The sequence below is a fragment of the Entamoeba dispar genome, genomic scaffold, assembly GCF_000209125.1.
Source record: "Entamoeba dispar SAW760 scf_1105229461699 genomic scaffold, whole genome shotgun sequence".
Taxonomy (NCBI): Eukaryota; Evosea; order Mastigamoebida; family Endamoebidae; genus Entamoeba; species Entamoeba dispar.
The window spans coordinates 29492-43647 of NW_001854823.1; the positions used below are offsets into that span (position 1 = coordinate 29492).

The 14156-nt window shown below is 24.6% G+C and overlaps 6 protein-coding genes across 6 annotated transcripts, besides 14 other annotated features; 4 read left to right on the forward strand and 2 right to left on the reverse strand.

The window, feature by feature from the left end:
* Positions 1–231: 231 nt before the first annotated feature.
* Positions 232–257: a sequence feature (AT_rich).
* A 64-nt stretch (positions 258–321) lies between these two features.
* Positions 322–395: a sequence feature (AT_rich).
* A 234-nt stretch (positions 396–629) lies between these two features.
* Positions 630–679: a sequence feature (AT_rich).
* Positions 680–762: 83 nt separating this feature from the next.
* Positions 763–813: a sequence feature (AT_rich).
* An 821-nt stretch (positions 814–1634) lies between these two features.
* EDI_196220 (uncharacterized protein) lies at positions 1635–2531 on the forward strand (the record flags this gene model as incomplete). The annotated part of the gene is made up of 1 exon (XM_001738815.1): positions 1635–2531. The coding sequence occupies one exon, from the start codon at positions 1635–1637 to the stop codon at positions 2529–2531; it is 897 nt and encodes a 298-aa protein (XP_001738867.1).
* A 213-nt stretch (positions 2532–2744) lies between these two features.
* Positions 2745–2772: a sequence feature (AT_rich).
* Positions 2773–3044: 272 nt separating this feature from the next.
* Positions 3045–3149: a sequence feature (AT_rich).
* A 302-nt stretch (positions 3150–3451) lies between these two features.
* Positions 3452–3521: a sequence feature (AT_rich).
* Positions 3522–3654: 133 nt separating this feature from the next.
* Positions 3655–4698, forward strand: EDI_196230 (uncharacterized protein; the record flags this gene model as incomplete). The annotated part of the gene is made up of 1 exon (XM_001738816.1): positions 3655–4698. One exon carries the CDS (start codon positions 3655–3657, stop codon positions 4696–4698), a length of 1044 nt encoding a protein of 347 aa, XP_001738868.1.
* Positions 4699–4832: 134 nt separating this feature from the next.
* Positions 4833–4866: a sequence feature (AT_rich).
* Positions 4867–5030: 164 nt separating this feature from the next.
* On the forward strand, positions 5031–6068 carry EDI_196240 (aspartate--ammonia ligase, putative; the record flags this gene model as incomplete). Its single annotated transcript, XM_001738817.1, has 1 exon — positions 5031–6068. One exon carries the CDS (start codon positions 5031–5033, stop codon positions 6066–6068), a length of 1038 nt encoding a protein of 345 aa, XP_001738869.1.
* Positions 6064–6145: a sequence feature (AT_rich).
* Positions 6146–7999: 1854 nt separating this feature from the next.
* Positions 8000–8093: a sequence feature (AT_rich).
* Positions 8094–8259: 166 nt separating this feature from the next.
* Positions 8260–8285: a sequence feature (AT_rich).
* An 82-nt stretch (positions 8286–8367) lies between these two features.
* EDI_196250 (uncharacterized protein) lies at positions 8368–9554 on the forward strand (the record flags this gene model as incomplete). The annotated part of the gene is made up of 2 exons (XM_001738818.1): positions 8368–8557; positions 8632–9554. 2 exons carry the CDS (start codon positions 8368–8370, stop codon positions 9552–9554), a joined length of 1113 nt encoding a protein of 370 aa, XP_001738870.1.
* A 403-nt stretch (positions 9555–9957) lies between these two features.
* Positions 9958–10034: a sequence feature (AT_rich).
* EDI_196260 (uncharacterized protein) lies at positions 10024–12399 on the reverse strand (the record flags this gene model as incomplete). The annotated part of the gene is made up of 1 exon (XM_001738819.1): positions 10024–12399. One exon carries the CDS (start codon positions 12397–12399, stop codon positions 10024–10026), a length of 2376 nt encoding a protein of 791 aa, XP_001738871.1.
* Positions 12400–12466: 67 nt separating this feature from the next.
* Positions 12467–12545: a sequence feature (AT_rich).
* Positions 12528–14009, reverse strand: EDI_196270 (guanine nucleotide exchange factor, putative; the record flags this gene model as incomplete). The annotated part of the gene is made up of 1 exon (XM_001738820.1): positions 12528–14009. One exon carries the CDS (start codon positions 14007–14009, stop codon positions 12528–12530), a length of 1482 nt encoding a protein of 493 aa, XP_001738872.1.
* A 70-nt stretch (positions 14010–14079) lies between these two features.
* Positions 14080–14135: a sequence feature (AT_rich).
* Between the last annotated feature and the right edge of the window lie 21 nt (positions 14136–14156).

A 14156-nucleotide genomic window follows, 5' to 3' on the forward strand; every position in this document is an offset into this window, starting at 1 on the left:
GATTTATCATATTCATTTCAATCGTTTAGGAACAATTATTTCTGTTACTTTTTTATTCATTTTTTTATGAGACTTTTTGGTAACTTTCTTTGTTTTTGGTCTTTTCATTTCTCCGTCATCATCTTGAACTTCATTTTCAATACTCTCTTTAATAGTATGCTCTTTTTGAATTGAAGAAATAGATGTTGGTTGTGGAGTTTCGTCCATTTTCAAATGATTTGGTATCAATTGATTTATTTTTTAAAAATATAATAAATGGCACTTAAAAGAACAAAAATTGTTATTTGTTTTTTAATACTTAGAAAATTTGTTAATTCTATCTAAATTTCTTAAATCTTATTTAAAAAAATTGATATTCAGAAAAATTAGTTATTTATTTAATTATAGTTTATTATCTTTTTTGATTGGTCACTTCTTCTAAAAATAAATTATATTGTTTTGAGACTTTTATTGTTTTTAATTTCCTAATTTTATGTTTTTCTAAAAATTGATATTAATATTAGTAACAATCACATAGGGGAAAAGTGTGAGACTCACATGATTTATTCATGGTTTAAATCAGATTTTTTAAATATAAAACGTATTGACTCTTAATATAATAAACATCCTAATAAATAGAAAGAAATTTCATTTTATTTTATTTTATAAATGAAAAATGGTTAAATTAAATATAAAAAATGAGTTAATCTTATCAGAAGTTGATTAAATAAGTATAAAAAATATGTAGAAATTGAATTATTAACATGAAGTAACTAAGAGATGAATAAAAATATTTAAATATTATCTCATTAAAATCACAAAATAATAATTAAACTAACACTGTGAGTATGTTTGAAAATATTTTAGTGAATATTTTTGTAAATAAGATAACTAAAAATTATTTATGATGAACAAGATAAAATTTCATTACAAACAAAATATTTAAGTTATCATATGAATCAAATGAACTCAAAAGTAAAAAAATTATTGAGAATTTCAAAAAGTTAATATAACAATAAAATTAAAGAATATTCACAATGAAATAATGATTTAACAATATTGTTAAGGACAACGAAATATTTACAGATATAAAATTATTTAACAATAGTTCTATAGATGGTATCTTTGAGATATTTATAAAGATTTATTTATTTCTATTTCTTCTTTCTAAATACTTTAATATAATATAGATTCAAAGATTAGTACAAATGAAAATTTTAGATATAGTTAAATGACTGACAATACAAAGTAATAAGAGAAGAAGTGATAAAAATAAAAGACATAAAATAGTTAATAATTTAATTAAGTTTTATCCATGTGACAACGAATTAATGTTGAATAGAAAAACAATATCAATAGAATTTTTTATTATTAGAAAAGGTTATGACACTAATTTCACTGGATAAGAAGAAGAAAATATAGAAAAAAACTTTTGAGGTAAGTTATTTGTAGATAAACAACTCAACTTCTCAATTATACATGTATTAGAATAAATTTTTATATAATGTCATTGTTTAACCTTCACTTAGTTAATAAAAAATTTTTTAGGAATATTTTTATGTAAAGAAGAAACATTCAAATTACTGTTTTGTTCAATTTTTAAAAATAACGAAAAAGAACTGAAAGAACTTGATAAATATTTAAAGAATTGAATAATGGATAATGAAAGCTTTGAAGGTTCATTTGATGAATATTGTAAAAACAAAGGGAAAGACAAACCTTATTGTGTTGTTTTTGAAACTGATATTGTTCAAATGAAGAAAGAGTGGGACTTTTCATTTATTCCAACCATAGAACTAACTCTTCGTTTATTTGGAAATTACCCATACAGCATTATTCTTCCTAAGACATTAGTTAAGTTAACTATTGAAATGTGGCACGAAGATGGCCAAATAATAATTCCACAATTTATTTATCCTGAAACAGGGTTTAAGGAAATAACATTCAGTTCATTGCAAAGTAAGGATCAAGTTGAAATTCCAGTTCCACAAACAGTCAATTCAATTTCATTTTTATCGAGTTATAATGTTGTTTGTATTAATGAATTGCTTCATATTAATTCACTTGAAGTAACAGAATCAAATAAATGTTGTATTCAATCAAAACACTCACAACTAATAATGTCTGATAATGAAGTATTTATAAAAAATATTAATGAATTCATTTGTTTTGCATTATCTACTGATAATTATCAATTTGATACTGTAAAAATGGCATCTATCACTACTCCAAATCAATCAATTCATATTGGTTCAAACCATATTGATTCTTTAAGTCTGGCCTTTGATGCATCAGATATTTCTGATACTAATAACATTGAGTCAACTCATATGGACTTAACAGAATTAACACTCAATTCATTAGAACTTACTGGGTATGAAAATTCTTCATTTATCCTTCCAAATACATTGTCTACCTTAACCATCTCATATTGTAAATCTCTTTGGTTATCAACACTAACTGGATTTGAAAATGAACTTGATGTATCAACTGAGTGTTGTGAAAAATGTATGTTAAATAATTCTTTGTTACCATCAGATAGTCCGTATTAACATTACAATAATTAAATAATTCTTAATCTAAAATTGCTAAAATTCTCTTAACTATAAATCACCTTTTTTAACAACAAAAAATGATACAAACGTTTAATAAACCTATTAAATATATTTATCAACAAAGAACTACTATTTTCTTCAAACTATATTTTTCTTTTGTTTCGTTGTTGAGTCGTTTACTTCCAATACCTTCTTGAATAAAAACAAATGTATTATTTTTTTTTATTTAATTTAATTACTCAATAACAATAAACATTTGTTTCAATGAAAAGATAAATATCTTTTTTATCTTTCTTTTTTAATAAACTAAATTTCTATACTTGTATAGTAAATAATAAATGTACTGTCTCAATAATCATATCTTTAAGAAAATGTTTCTGTTCCACAAATTTGCTTTAAGAGCAAAAAATAATTTTAAGGACTTTACATTTCTTTTCTTTTTATTTGTGTTAAGTACTGGACCATAAAAACAAACCTACTCTTTTCACTCACATTAGTATCAACATCTTCTAAAAAAACTTTTATTATTAATTAATAAATATTGTTTATTCTTAAAGTATTTTATCATTCTAAAAAAATTTTTTTAAAATTGAATAAGAACTATATTAATAAAATGATTACTGGTTATTTAATCAAGTATATTTAATTTATTCTTTACTAAATAAAACTGTTTAAAGTTTTTCGATTGGTATTATTGAATTTACTCAGGAGTTTATAGAAGATTTATAACAATTTTAGATTCTATTCTAATAGTTCTTAAAATAAAGAATTTATGTTAATTTCTTAGATAAACTTATACTATAACTGAGTAAATTTTGATCAGGTTTAATAATTTCTTTTTCTTATTTGTTCTTAATTACTATTATTTTCTTTTAACTTCTCAATAATATAAATAACAAGTAAAAAGATGATAAAAGAAAAAATTTAAAAGATAAACTTTAAATAAATATATTAATTTTATTTTTGAATTTTTATCTTTTTTTTTTTCAGTTTTTTCTAAAATAGAATATTTTGAATCTTGACTTTCGAAGAAAGAATTGAAGAAAAAACCCAAATAAATACATTTCAAAACAATACTTAAACAAAAGATATATCTTTGAAAAACATTTTGACCTACGTTATGAAAAGACAACTGGATGGTTATTCTTTTCTTATTGTAGCACAGTTCATTTTACAAGAAGAAGACCTTGCTAAATTAAATTTCATCTGTAAAAAGTTTAAAGAAACAACAGAAAAATTTCTCTATAATCCAATAGAAAATTTAAAATTATTTCCAAAGATTCAAACCCAATATATCTATAGAAAGAAACAACGTTTTAATCCGAATATTCCAAGTCATAAAATTTTATATCAAGTAAGTTGTAAAGAAGCACAAAAACTTCTTTCTAATCCAACAACAGATTGCACGTCTGTTGCATATACAAAAGAAGATCAAAGAAAATGGAAAAATGTAATTCCTAAATGTGTAACTATTATTGGGGAAGATGCCTTCTTAAATACAAAATATTCTACTATAAATATTCCTTCTTCAGTTAAAGTTATTCAAAAAAGTGCGTTTAGTGGTTGTTTGATTAAATCAATTGATTTTCCACCATTTCTTAAAGAATTACATACAAGTTGTTTCTCTCAATGTATCCATCTTACAAAAGTAGTATTACCTATTACAATAACTAATCTAGCTGAAGGATGTTTTAATGGATGTAATCAATTATCATGTATTATTTTACCAAAAACAATTGCATCAATACAAGAAAAAGCTTTTTGTGGATGTTCACAACTAAAGTCTATTGATTTACCATTATCTTTAAGTTATATTGGGAATGCTGTTTTTTCAAATTGTTTCAATTTAAGTTCAATTAAATTACCAACAGGATTAACTTTTATTGGAATACATTGTTTTGATGATTGTACTTCATTAAAAGAAATTGAATTTCCTCCACTAATTCGTTCATTAGGTAAATCTACTTTTTTTGATTGTTCTTCACTTCAAAGTCTAACAATTCCATCAACAATTACATCTATAGGATATAATTGTTTTTGTAATTGTATTCACATAACATCAATTACTATTTCAACTTCTGTACGTGATTTTGGAAAATCTTCTTTTGGTGGATGTTATCAACTTAGACCTTTAGTATCTCTTCCAGACCAATGTTATCTTTAAGAAAATCTTTTAAGTATAGGTTTATTGTTTTAATATCTTTTTAAATAAAATAAACATTCTTAAGATCCAAAAATTAATTTGAAAACTTCTTATTTCTTGTTCAAGAAACAAAGAAAATTCTTATTTGATTTTAGTTTATTTATTTAATAAATAATTCAATTTTAAATTCATTAGTAAAAAATCTTGGAATTTATGAGTTAAAAATATATTAGTCATCAAAATTAGATGTTTCTTTAGATGGATAAATAAAGACCCTAATTAAATGTAGGGTGTTGAGACAACTCATTTAAAGAACTGTTAAAGACCTAACTAATTAGAAATTATTATCTAAGATGACTACTATCTTTCCTAAAAATTATTACCCTTTATTAAATTCTTTCCAAACAGAAATTGCAATTAGAAAAATTAAACAAGAGTTTGAAAAAAATTTAACATATGACTTAGACTTATTAAGAATTACTGCTCCTTTGTTTGTTGAATCAGGATATGGTTTAAATGATGATTTAAATGGTATTGAAGTCCCAGTGCATTTCCCAGTGAAAGGAATGAATAATAGTGTTGTTGAAGTAGTTCATTCTTTAGCTAAATGGAAAAGGTTACAATTACATGAATTAAAAATTCCTGTTGGAGAAGGTATTGTTACTGATATGAATGCTATTAGACCAATGGAAGATTTAGATAATATTCATTCAATTTATGTTGATCAATGGGATTGGGAAAAAACTATTTCAAAAGAAAATAGAACATTAGAATATCTTAAAAGTGTTGTTAAAAAGATTTACCATACTATTTATAAAACTGAAGAATATATTTGCAATGAATATTCTCAATTAAAAAGAAGACTACCAAAAGACATTACTTTCTTACATACTGAAGATATGGAAAAAGAATATCCTAATTTATCTCCAAAAGAAAGAGAACATACTGTTGCTAAAAAATATGGAGCAGTTTGTGTAATTGGAATAGGATATCCATTACCAATTTCAAAAGTAACTCATGACGGTAGATCTCCTGATTATGATGATTGGTCAAGTTTAACTAAAGAAGGTTATCATGGTCTTAATTGTGATATTATTGTATGGAATGATGTTCTTCAACAAAGTCTTGAATTATCTTCTATGGGTATTCGTGTTGATTCAACAGCTCTTAAAAGACAATTAGAAATGAGAAATGCTACAGATAGAGAAAAATTTATGTTCCATCAAATGTTATTAAAAGGTGAATTACCACTTTCTATTGGTGGTGGAATTGGACAATCACGACTTTGTATGTTCTATTTACAAAAAGCACATATTGGAGAAATTCAAGCATCTGTATGGAATCATGAAACTAAAGAACAATTGGCTCAACACAATATCTTTTTACTTTAATTTTTTTTAAAAAATCATTTATATTTTTATTTAATTTATCAAACCAAAAAATTAAATATAATATTTTTTTATATTAAGTCATAAAATTTCTCATATTTATTCATTATTAAATCATTTGATGTTTCCCATCAATAAGGAAATTTACTTTTTAAATCACAAATATTGTTGCAAAGTCTATTTGTTTGAGAAACTTACTGGAAAATGGTTAATATGGTTAAGTAAATAATGAAATAATATCAGGGATAGAAATAAAAGACTCTATATATGAACTTTCATTATCATAAGCAAAACTTAATTTAAGTCTTCTTGTATAAATTTCCACACTAAATGGGGAAGAGTTAAATTCAAACCATCCTTCAACTGAACAATAGAAATGAAATTCTTGATAAATCAAATTCAATACAACCAAAAAGTTCATCTCCAAAAATTGGATTATTGTCATAAACAAAAACAATAACATTAGACCTAGTTGTTCCTACAGAAATTATAAATATCGAATTAACGAATCTTGGTACAACACTTTTTATTTCTTTTGTTTTTTTTTCTAAAGGTCATTTGATACATAATATACACTGACGGAGGGTCTTTGCTATTTCTTACACTCAATAGTTCTGTTTCTAAAGCGTGAATAGTTACTAGTGAATTATGGCATCCCTTGATTAATACTTGAGGTATCCCTCACTTTTAAATCAATCAATTCTTTTATTGATATGACCAATCACACAACCTTATTTTTATATAATCCAAATGTGAGTCTGATGGTAATATTATTGACTCAAAGAAAGGATAAATTCTATCTATTTTATTTTCTTCTTTATCACAAAGACATTTATTAATTAATATGACCATAATATGTATGTCTTCTCTTTGTGTTGTAATTAAATGTCCACATCTTTTAACTGTATTTTACTTTTGGCTAGATAAGAAAAATAAGTTGGTAGAAATTCTAGCATATCTCATCATAAGAAGACATTAAAACATCGTCACCATAACTTTTTGTATACTTTTTAGTAAGACTTTCATCTATTGGTTTGTTTTCACTAATACTCATTGGAAAGGTAATAGATAGAGAGCCATCATCTAACATAAATAAAATGTGATGCCATAAAAATGCGTACAAAGAAAGAGAAGTTAGATAGAATATTGAATTCATAAGAACAATATTTTTAGTTGATAGGTCTACTATCTTTTATACTGAATTGACGTTGTACTTAACAATTAAAGTACTACAATTATTACATTCAAACAAAAATTGAGTTTTAATCTTTCTTCCAATAATATTTTTTGTTTTTCCTGTTATACCCATGCTGAGAACAATATCTTCTCCTCAGTGGTATGTTGTTTGTCTTGCACCGATTGTTAAGGTTAGTCCATTTAAATTTTGTTTAATTGTATGTGGTTTTATTTGAAGTAGTAAAGTATTAAATACAATAGAGAAGTCAGTTAATTTACCAATAGCTTTTGTCCCATTTGTTAAAAAAAAATATTGGAAGACTATATGCTTTAACCAAATATTGTTTAAAAAGAACACTGGACAATTGTTTGGTAACATAAAGACAAATGGGAAGTGATAAATTTCAGAAGAAAATTTTGTAGGTATTATACACATAGTTATTGGAAATAAACCAAGTGTTTTATTTATAATTTCATGGTCCTTAAGAAGTAGTTGTATGTTTTTCTTGTGAAAAGAAAAATGAGTTTCAGGTGTTTTTGAGATTCTGGTATTTTATATGTTTGTATTAAATTAATAAATCCTTTTTGTAATGTCATGCATAACCAATTATTGGTTCTCCACAATATATGTTTTTCAAGAACGATTATTCTTTCATTAAAACTATTGTAAATATTTTTTAATTTCAGATTTAGGTGTTTTCTTTATTTCAAAAAGTTTTTAATTAAATAACATTGAAATCCTTCCTTTCTAGTATAACTTTTTTTATTTATAAAAAAATGTTTTAGGTATATATAACACAAATATAAATTGTATTTGAAAATGAAATAATTACAAATTTGATTTATAAAAATCAGGTAGTGATAGAAATTTGGCTGCTTTAAAATCACTCCGAAATGGCTTTTTCAGAAAATGAGGAAATGAGAAGACCATAAAATAGGAAAAAAATAAGAATTAGAAGATTTTTAAACAAACTGACTGGCAACTAGAATGATATTTTAGATTAATAAAGACAACTAGAAAATAAATTAAAAATTAAAAATAATGGTAAATCCTATCATTTGTTAGACCAACAGTTTTTGTTGGTAAATAACAAAGTTGCACTCAAATCTCATTAATATATTTCATATGAGCTCTACTGTTGAACGAAGAAAATCTACACAACTTATGAAGAAATCTTCATCAGATGCTAAAATCCATAAGTCTAAATCTATGATAAATATTGTCAAACCAGTTACAATGAGTAAACAAGCACCAGGAACTTTTAAAGAAGATAAATATGATTTGAAAGTTACATTATCTGCACAACAACAATTAAGTTTGAATTTCATTCTCTATTATAAAGAAAGTAATTAGTTATAACAAAATAAAACAATTAACTTAATTTTTTAGATAATTTTCATAAAGGAATGGTTTGGGACTATTCATTTAATATTGATGGAACATTACTTGCTACAGCAGGTAAAGATGGTAAAATTATGGTTTGGGAAATTGTTGATGGGCTAGTTAAAAAAGAAGTAAAAACAATATTTACAAAACATACTGGAGAAATCGTTTCTGTAATTTTTATAGAAAATAATATTATTTGTTCTTCTTCTACAACAAAAGAATTGTTTGTATGGAATGCAATAAACGGTGAACAAATTAAAACTATTTCAATTGATGATGTTTGTCTATGCTTAAAATATTGTAAAGAGAATAAACGATTTATTGCTGGTTTACTTAATGGACAAGTATTTTGTTATAACACTGATAAATATGAACAAATTAGAGAATATGATGTTCATTGTGCTGTAACTGCAGTTGAAATTTATTGTGAAGGAGAAGAAGCTACTGGGTATATTGTTGGAACACTTGAAGGTACTATACTAGCATTATATGATTATGATGATAAGATGCAACTTGTTAAAACATCTTCATTGAAAGAAGACATCCTTATTTCAAGTATTATTGTAAATGTTAAAGACCGTATTTGCTATATTACGTATGCAAATAATAAAGTTATTATTTATACTTTAATTGATTTTGATATGATAAGTAGATATAAGGGAATGACAACAAATTGTTCTTCTATTACACCATCTTTAAATGACGATATGACACTTTTGTTTATTGCATCTAAAGAAGGTGGAATTTTTGTATTTCCAAATATGCCAGTTATTTCAAAAAAATCAATTGATATTTTTGGAGTTAAACTTAATCTCTTTGTAACTGATGGAAAACCTATTGTTCACGTATGTTATATTCCAAAAACATCAAATATTCTTTTAATAGATTGTGATGGCTCAGCATCTATTTTCACACTCAAATATTAATTGAATTATTTCCTTTTTCTTTCAATTTCATAATTAAAAATTATTTAACATAAAGGAATTGATTTCTCTATTAAATATTCAACTACTCTTTTATTTTACTCCTATTTATGAAACTAATTTAAAATGGATATTGTTTTATCCTCATATAAATATTATTGTAATGATACTAATACCTATTAACCTATTAATATTGATTTTGTTCATTGTTTCTCTTCAACTTAGTTTCTCTTAGTTCTTTTCTTTCTCAAAATAAAAATGAGTATGTAGTAAACAGAAGTTAATTTAAGACTTTAGAATTTTTTTCTTTTATTACAACAGTAAATTATGTATTTATTGTATTTCTTTTGTTTCATTATATAATCTAAAAGGTTTAAATCATTTAAAGAACCTCAAAAGATGAAAGATATATATTATTTCTTTTTAGAATAAAAAAAAAGAAGAAAGATATTTTATTTATTATTAATTCTAATTAATTTTTTACTTCTAAATGCTTCAAGGCGTTCTGAATAATATTAATTTGTTCATTCAAATGCATATCAATTAATTTGAATTGTTTTATTCTGTTAATTTGATTCTGTCCTTGAGCTATATTGATTTTTTCATTAACAAGAGGAAGAAGATCTTGAAGTACCTCCAATTCAGAGTGTAAGTATTGAACTGTTTTAATTTTGTTTCCTTCAATAGATGTATTTTTATTTTTTAACTCCAATTTCACTTTATTTACAGACATTGAATAAATAGCAATATATTTCTCAAAAACATCAAACCGAACTTGATCTTGAGTAAGAAATATCTCTGTAGGAAGATGATTTAAAACACAAAGCTCTTCATATAATGGTTGTGCAGACTCATTTGAAATAAAAACTTTTGCATCAAAATAATCTAATGATAGATATTCTTTTGATAATGAAAGAAAATGAATCATTTGATTAATACTACTATCATCTTGATAATTATCACAAATCTCTTCTCCAGGGTATATCTCATTAAAATTGTATAACTTAATTTGAGAATCTTTCATTTCTTTTTCTAAACAAGTGTATGGATTATGTTTAGGTAATATTGGTAATGGATTATAGAATTTACCAAATGAAGTAGTGATGATATGACTATCAACAAAATTAAATAATCCAACAAAAGATGGTAAAGAAATATTAATATTTGAATTCATCATAAATGCTTGGTAATTCTGAATTCCATCATCTTCAACACAGTTAATTTCATCAAAGAAATATGAGTCTTCAAATTCATTAAAGTCATTGCTATAGAAGGTCATTGCTTCAATATATTTAAGAATTAATGGAATAAATGGAAATTTTTTTTGTGCAACTTCACTTAATAAATATTCAATACATTGTAATATAAAACTAGGCTGATTTATTTTAGGATTCTCTTTTTTTATTATTTCAGAAGTAAGAATATAATGTTCAGGAATAGAAATAAGAATTTCTCCAGAATGAAGTATTTCATTAGATGTATTCTTTAATATTATATGATGGTTCTCATTAATATATTGAATATTTGGATGGAATAAATGAATTTGAGATGCCCATGCATTTAAATTATCACAGAAATTCTCAAATAAGAAATCATAACATGATACTGTTTCATAATTTAAATGTTTTGAAACTATTTGATCTCTGATCCTTTTAATAGAGGTTTGACATAATTTCATTGAATGTTCTATTATATCGACTATACCTTTTTTGTATATTAAAGCACATTTTTGATGATAGTTAATTGAATGTGAATGAATACAATCAAAATCTTCCTTTTTAAATTCCATTAAATGTAATAAATGATACAATTGTCTGTTTAATTGTCTTAATGCAGCAAGTTCATTTCTATCTGAAACATAATTTAAATTAATATTTCCTTGAAAATATTGATTGGATTCAATAATAGACAAGTTAACTATTCTAAGAATTCTCATCAATTCTAATGGAATATCTTCATCAAGTTTTAAAAAGAAGTCAAATGATTTAATCTCTTCTTGTTTAAGAATCTCTTCAATTTCATTATACTGATTATCGTCAACTTCAAAATAAATTCTAAGTAACAAATTATCACAAGGATTATTCTCTTCTACAAACCCATATCCTAATAATAATTTTTCATTTGACCTAATTCTATAATTATTAAATATTTGTTCACCTGGCTTTACTACTTCTTCATTAGTTTGAAATGAAAATGTTTCTGTACGTGTATTAGAAATATAAGTTACTTTAGCCTGTGTACAATGATTACTAAAATCACAAAATGGAATCAATGATCCAACTTCTCCAAATGGTTGTGGATAAATCACTAAAAATGCTCTTGACCAAAAACTTTGATGTGCCCATTGTAACCTTTTGAAAAGATCATCAAATGGCTGGAAATATTGAGGAAATTGTTGAATAAGTTTGTTATTATAATAATCTACAACTTTCATAAGAAAAGCATTAATTTTTTCTACTGCTACATATAGTTTTGTACCTTTCATAATATTTAATTCATCAATAGTATAACTTAAAGGGCAGTCATAAGTTTTTGGTAAAACATTAATATATGGCCAGTGAAAACATTTTGGATTTGTTTTGTTAATAGCAAGATATAAATATACAAGTCCATTTAAATCATCTCTATCGTCATCTCCTTCATTAAATTTAGGTAATTTTACTTCAGGCCAAATATGATTTAAATTAATTCTATTAATTTGAATAGAATAAGGAATACTCATAATGATCTCATCTTGTTTAAACTCTTTATTAGCACATAATCCTCTTCCATATCCTTCAAATGTTTTAACATCAACACCATCAATAATACCTCCATTCTGAATAACCCATTTCTTAATATCTTCCATCTCAAAGAAATTTTCTTAAAGAACTATGTATCTTTCTTTTTTGTCTTTATCTTTTATACTAAAACCCTTTATTAATTTTATTATAAAACTGTTATAAAGTTATTATAAAATATACTAAAAAATTTGAATTATTTTGAAATATATTTGATGTATTTCTTTATTCTTGCATTTCCTTCTTTCTTTAATTTAGCTATTTTCTTTTCTAATTCACTATTCATTTCACCTCTTTTTTCTTCTAAATTTACTGAAAGATCATACAACTCATCTTCACTTTCGAGTACAGGTGCAGTTTCATAATATTTCATCAATGCATCGTAATGTTGAATAGGATAAGGAACAGCTTGTTTAACCATGAGTTCTTTAATTAAATTACCAATTCCACGTATTTTAAACCAATTGATTAGTGTTTTATCTCCTTGTTTATTACCATCATCAGTGAATACTAAATCGCCCATTGTAGATCCAATAAATGGTAAACAAGGTGGAACTGCAATTTTCATAACCTCTCTTAATTTACTGAAATTCTTTTCTTGGTCACATAATTCACTTAACATTTCTTCAATTTCTTTATCTTCTGGTAATAAAGAGTCCCATGTATCTTTAAGCCGATAAATTGGAGTTGATTCTAATGCACTAAATACAGCTTTCATCCCTTCAAAGTTATTTAATTTTTTCATTTCTTCTGCTACTTGAAGGAAATAATGAATAAACAAAGCTCTATATGCAACTCGTTTTTCTACAAGAATAGAAGTTTGAACAAAACTAAATAATCGTTTACTTGAACGTACTAATCGAATGAGATTTGGAGTTAATGTATCCTTATCTTTTTTCATCCACCCATTTCCAAGTAATTCGAAATAAGGAACTTTTCTAAAAAGATCATTTTGCATTAAAGTAATTTGTCGTGCAAATTCATGTGGATGAAATTGAAGAACATTAACATATTTTGGGTTTTTTTCTAATTCGTTAATTTTAATCATTGGTGAATCTAATTCATCTCTTTTATTTTCTACATGGGCGATATGAAGTTCTAATTGTTTTTGTAAGATTTTACTCATTTTTGGATTAAATTGATTAAATCGATCTAGTAACTGTTGAAGTTTATCAATTAACTCTTCTTTTGCTTCAAAATCTTTCCATGCATTTTTCATCCAAGTACGAACAAAATTCATTATTTTTAATCTAAGTGGTGATATAACATCTTTAACAAAAACATCCCATTCCATTCCATCAGGTATTGAAGGGTCAAATAAAATGCTAAGTAATTCTAATAATTTTTCAGGTGTTGTAACTAACCTATAAGCTAAAACAAAACACTCTTGAAAATAAGGGTCATTAAAATCTTTTGACATCATTGTTTGAATACACTTTTCGAGTGTTGCCATTTGAATAATTTTTAAGTCACACCCAGTTTCTGTTGTCCAAGTAATATACTCAGGTGTGTCAGGTAATTCAAATGTAGTAGAAAATCGTGGATCAGCATTATATGTCTGTTCATCAATTTTATTTTCACCAACAGTAGAGAATGAAGAAACGTCAGTAGACCCACTAAACGTTGATCTTGTGTCTCTTCCCCTCATTCCAGCAGCTGTGGGTTGTCTAATTGACATGAAAAATAGATCTTAAAACTAACTTTTCATTTATTTTTTTTTGTTTTTTGATTTCTTTCAAGAAACAATGTTATTTTTTTAAATAATTTATTATCGATTAAAATTTTTATTCTTTCATTATTTTTAGGAATATGCAACTAAATGTCT